At 28.4% G+C, this 4,586-nt stretch overlaps 1 protein-coding gene across 1 annotated transcript; it reads right to left on the bottom strand.

The window, feature by feature from the left end:
* On the bottom strand, positions 1-1,379 carry LOC104758949 (F-box protein VBF). Its single transcript, XM_010481919.1, has 3 exons — positions 1,035-1,379; positions 822-940; positions 1-698 (listed from the first exon to the last, which is right to left on the bottom strand). The coding sequence occupies exons 1-3, from the start codon at positions 1,281-1,283 to the stop codon at positions 215-217; spliced, it is 852 nt and encodes a 283-aa protein (XP_010480221.1). The 5' UTR covers positions 1,284-1,379; the 3' UTR covers positions 1-214.

Consider the following 4,586-nt stretch of genomic DNA (forward strand, 5'->3'; position numbering starts at 1 on the left):
TCTGAGAATATTTTTATTTTCCGCCGACTAAATTGTAATTCACCATGTATCATTCCAAGTTTTATAGTATCAGTTGACAAAAAAAAAAAAAAAAAAAAAAAAANAAAAACTGTTCACAATAATACACAAATAAATAAATAAAATCAGTTTCTTCCGTTCTTTTAACAGTTCGCATATCGTGAGACTTCAGGGCGTAGCTTTTAGCATCTTGATCTTAGTTCAGGGATTCAGGTCTGACTTCAATACCATCGATCACAATGCCACCTTTTAGTTGATACCCTTTTACCTCCGTGAGACTCATAATGATCTCATCATCTTCTCCTTCTCGTGTCTCAAACTCTCCTAACTCAATCTCCATCCACCCGTCGTCTCTACCTTTCGGCTCTCTCCTTTTCCCGTCCCCGCTAACCGCCTCAACTGTCGTGGCCATTCGCTCTTCTCGGTTTCCGTAAAACAGCCGCTTCATTTGTTGTTTCTTCTCATCCAAGCAACATAGATAAGTTGCACTATTACTATCTTGACCATTCTTGGATTTAACTGAAGTCTCCGCCGGAACTAGGTCTAGTCCGTAAGCGCCTTTGGTTACTTTCATTATCAGATATGCTCCGTATCTTGTGTTCGGTGATAAAACTCCGGTTTGGATTTTACCAATGATTTCCAATCGATCAGTTGTTATAAGTTCGGCTGACTCTGAAAATCTGAAAATTTTAAAATATATATTTAGTAATAATTATTTGGAAGTGAAACATTTACTATACATGTACACTAAGCAATAAGCATAATTAAATAGTCATTTTGAGAAAAGATATTAAAAATTTGACCTAGAATCTGAGACATTGCTCCAAGACCAGTAAGATGAATGGTCACTATGAGTTATGGACATATCTCTTGCTGATAAAATGTAGGAAATTTTCCCCGAAAATTTATTGATCTTGAATAGCTGAAGTTGCATCATATAAGAAAATATTATTAGTTCAAGTAGACTAAAACAGAAGTCCTTGTTTATACCTTAAATTAACTCATATAAAACGAACCTTTCGAGCATTGTCGATGAGAATGGAATCGCAGAAACATCGATAAATCTCCTTTTTCGACAAGAAACTTTGATGATGGTCAGTAGATTGAGAGAGTAGGCCTTTGTAACCGGAAGGTAGAAATTTTTCCCATACGAAGTCGGAGTCTCCGGCTAACCGGAAAACCGAAGAGACCTCCGACGACGATAATACATCTGCTGGAGAAGTGAAGGCAAGAATATTGGCTACGCATGCTTCTGGTAACATCATCTTCTTCTTTGTTCTGGTCAAATAATTTTAAGAAAGAGAACGGTACTGAGTTTTCAGAATTTTGTTTTCTGGTTATGGGATTTGATTTGATTTTTGTAAGTTGTAACTATATATAGTGATGTTTGGCATATTTCTACTGACCATTTTGGACCAATGGTCAAATATATCGATTTAAATATTAAAGCGTTTGCCAAAAGTAAAAGATTGGCATTCCAAAAGAGAAAGTTCACGCGCAAGAGGAAATTGTGCTATATGTACGTTGACAATTAAAACGTTTAAGAGACTTGTGAGTTACGAGACCAAATATAATACGAGACCAAGTATATTTTAATTTGTTAACAGTTCCGTATTTAAAACCAAACAATCTTGAGGATAAAATAAAAAAATAAAAAATTCACATCAACTCTAAAATGGTTTTTTTTTTTTTTCCTCAACTCTAAAATGGTTTATACAAGACCGATACCTCTTTTGGAGTTGTTCTAGCTTAGATCAGATATTCAGATTGGTCAGATTGAATCCCCAGATTATATTCTTTTAGATGCAAGTAAAGTTATGATTGATAAATTTATTAAAATTTGTTTCTCAAAAAAAAAAAAAAAAGTAAAGTTATGATTTATTTGACAATCTTTTGTAACAAAACGTTTTAATGAAATTTAGTATATACCAGAAGAAGGGGACATCAGTTAAAGAACTATAGTATTGTATGTTTCGGGAGTTGAGAAATACGGATTATGACAAGTTCAACAATACTTATGTTGATCAAGCAATCAATAACTCAATCGGTAAAAACTCTAAACAAAGTTAAAAGATTGTCAGTGCATGTGACATTTAGAAGGAGATCATATAAAATGTTTTGGTCTTTGGTTCGAAAAGATGTACAAACCTGATCAAGAATTCAACTAGTTGTACACGTTCTATTTGAAAAATTTGTTAAATTTTTCCTCGTTGTTTCCTAAGGAAACAAAGGACGTTTAAACGCGTCGGTGATGACTTTTGTTAAAATTAACTAGTGTTGACGTACGTCTTATTATATAAGATCAATACCGATACGCCGGTGGTAATTCTCATTTATCTATGTTAAACAAAAGATGCCTCGTGAATTTGTTGAGTTTTCCCTTTTTAGTCACAAAGCGAAAGTGTTATTATTGGACAAGTGATCTAATATAATCAAACATTCTATGCATGTCAAAATAGATTAATTAACTAATCAGTTATATCCTCATCTATTAAGATAGTTTATCTTTTACGACATACTATACAGTTTTGATATCTTAAAAAGTTAGAAGTTTTAAATATTCTTATCTAACAAATTAACTAAAAGAATCCACTACAAAAAAAAATGAAGAAACTTTCTGAATTTAGATAATACAACACTGAAATTTTACATTTGGTTAATCATAAATTAATAAATTCACATATTTACATATCCATATTTGCAAGTGTAGTTGTGTATGATATTACACTTTCGTTTATTAAAACTAAATATTATGATTGAGACTACTAATATATATATACTAGATTAGGATCCGCATGTGCGAATTTTAAATCTGTCCAATAAAACAAAGTTTATAAGAATATATTAATATTTTGTTATAAGTGAAATATATTTTCCAGAAGTAAATATACAAATATTTTTACTTAATTTTTTTTTTACTTTAATATATTAATTTATATTTTTCTATTCTAAAAATAATTATTACAATAATCTAAAGCTAAATTATCAGCCACCAAAATTTTTTCAAATATTCGTAATATTACTATTGTCAAATTTCGAAAACGTTCCACAACTTATTCACAAAATGTTTAACTTCATCAAAGCGTCATCTTATTAACATCCACATACAATTTTACTTAATGTTTTACCACTAATAATGTATTCTTATACCCAAAAATATTTAATTGTTATAGTATGCTCTTTATCACCATCTATAAAATGTCTCTATAAACAATTAAACCAATTTTCGTCCTTTTACTTTCACTTTGATATAGTTCTTTTCACCACTAAAATTTATTTGTGATAATTTCATTAACACTAAAATTGTTTACTTAAAAAATATTTTGGAATAAAAAAATATATCTACACAATTGCAATGTTATGACCGACCCAATAAAATTTGAAAAATTGAAAGACAATTAACTTGAAATAATTTTAAAAAATATATATAGTATATAATTTTTTATATTATTAAATAAATATTGATGTTACATATCCTTAACAGCCGATAAAAAAACATATCACTAACTCAAAGAAAATATATATATATATTTAATTTTGAATCAACATGAATTTTTTATTAGAAAATCAAATTTAACTAAAATCTTAAAATACTACGACATAATTATATTAAAATATTAAAAAAGAAATAAACAAATATTGATGATACATAAATTTCCTTTTTACAATAGGTTTAGAATTTTTACTTTTTTGTTTTTATTTAATTATTTTAGTAAATTTAGAACTGACACGTGTCAAAATTTTATCGCTATTTGACATGTGTCACAATTTTATTAATGAGTAATTTTGAAAACCAAAATTTATATTAATAAAATATAATATATTGGCTTCTCGTAATTGGTGATATACCATTATTTATTTGAGCAAAAATCTCCGAAACAATTGTCAAAATTGATGATATACACTTTTTAGTTTTTAGAGTTGGACACTGCAATACACGTACAGAATAAGAAACTAAATTAGAGGCAAGAGACTACGAGTTATTTTTTCGAATATATAAAATATAGAACTTTAGTTTTTTTTTTCTATATACCATTAGATATTTTTCTTATCACACCACTTGTTTTTGAGAAATAATAGAATAACCTCTTAATTCAAGTTTGGTTGGGTTGAAAGCTAACGGAAGGAATTTTTATATCACGCTATAAATTTTATTTCCAATGGTTGAAATTATTGTTTTTAATATCCGAAGTCTCATTCAATCGCATTCGATATTTTTAATACGAAATTGAGAAGTGACAATTTACGACGAAGAAGAAAATGCCAAGGCTAATTTAAGGTGTTTATCTAAGCATCGAACAACAAAAAAAAAAAAATTAAGGTGTTGGAGTTGCATATTTCCAAAAGTCCTTATTATATTGACTATCATTATGACAAATATAGACTATTATTACATTGTACAAAACAACTCAAGTATTTTCAAAGATAAAATTTTCAAAAACCACAAAAACAAAAAGAAAGACAGAAATGAACCCGCACACAAATATCTAAATCTCCAAATTAGATTGTAAAATTTTATGATTCGTATTTTCTTTCTTTTAGTATCATCTTTTTTTTTTTTTTTTTTT

The sequence above is a fragment of the Camelina sativa genome, chromosome 17 (assembly GCF_000633955.1).
Source record: "Camelina sativa cultivar DH55 chromosome 17, Cs, whole genome shotgun sequence".
NCBI classification, from domain to species: domain Eukaryota; kingdom Viridiplantae; phylum Streptophyta; class Magnoliopsida; order Brassicales; family Brassicaceae; genus Camelina; species Camelina sativa.

Bases quoted from the DNA above. Each gene is read 5' to 3' on its own strand.
- LOC104758949 (XM_010481919.1), bottom strand. From the start codon at position 1,283: ATGATGTTACCAGAAGCATGCGTAGCCAATATTCTTGCCTTCACTTCT. The intron at 941-1,034 runs GTTCGTTTTATA...ATGCAACTTCAG, and splicing joins TCATCGACAATGCTCGAAAG to CTATTCAAGATCAATAAATT. The intron at 699-821 runs GTCAAATTTTTA...TAAAATTTTCAG, and splicing joins AGCAATGTCTCAGATTCTAG to ATTTTCAGAGTCAGCCGAAC.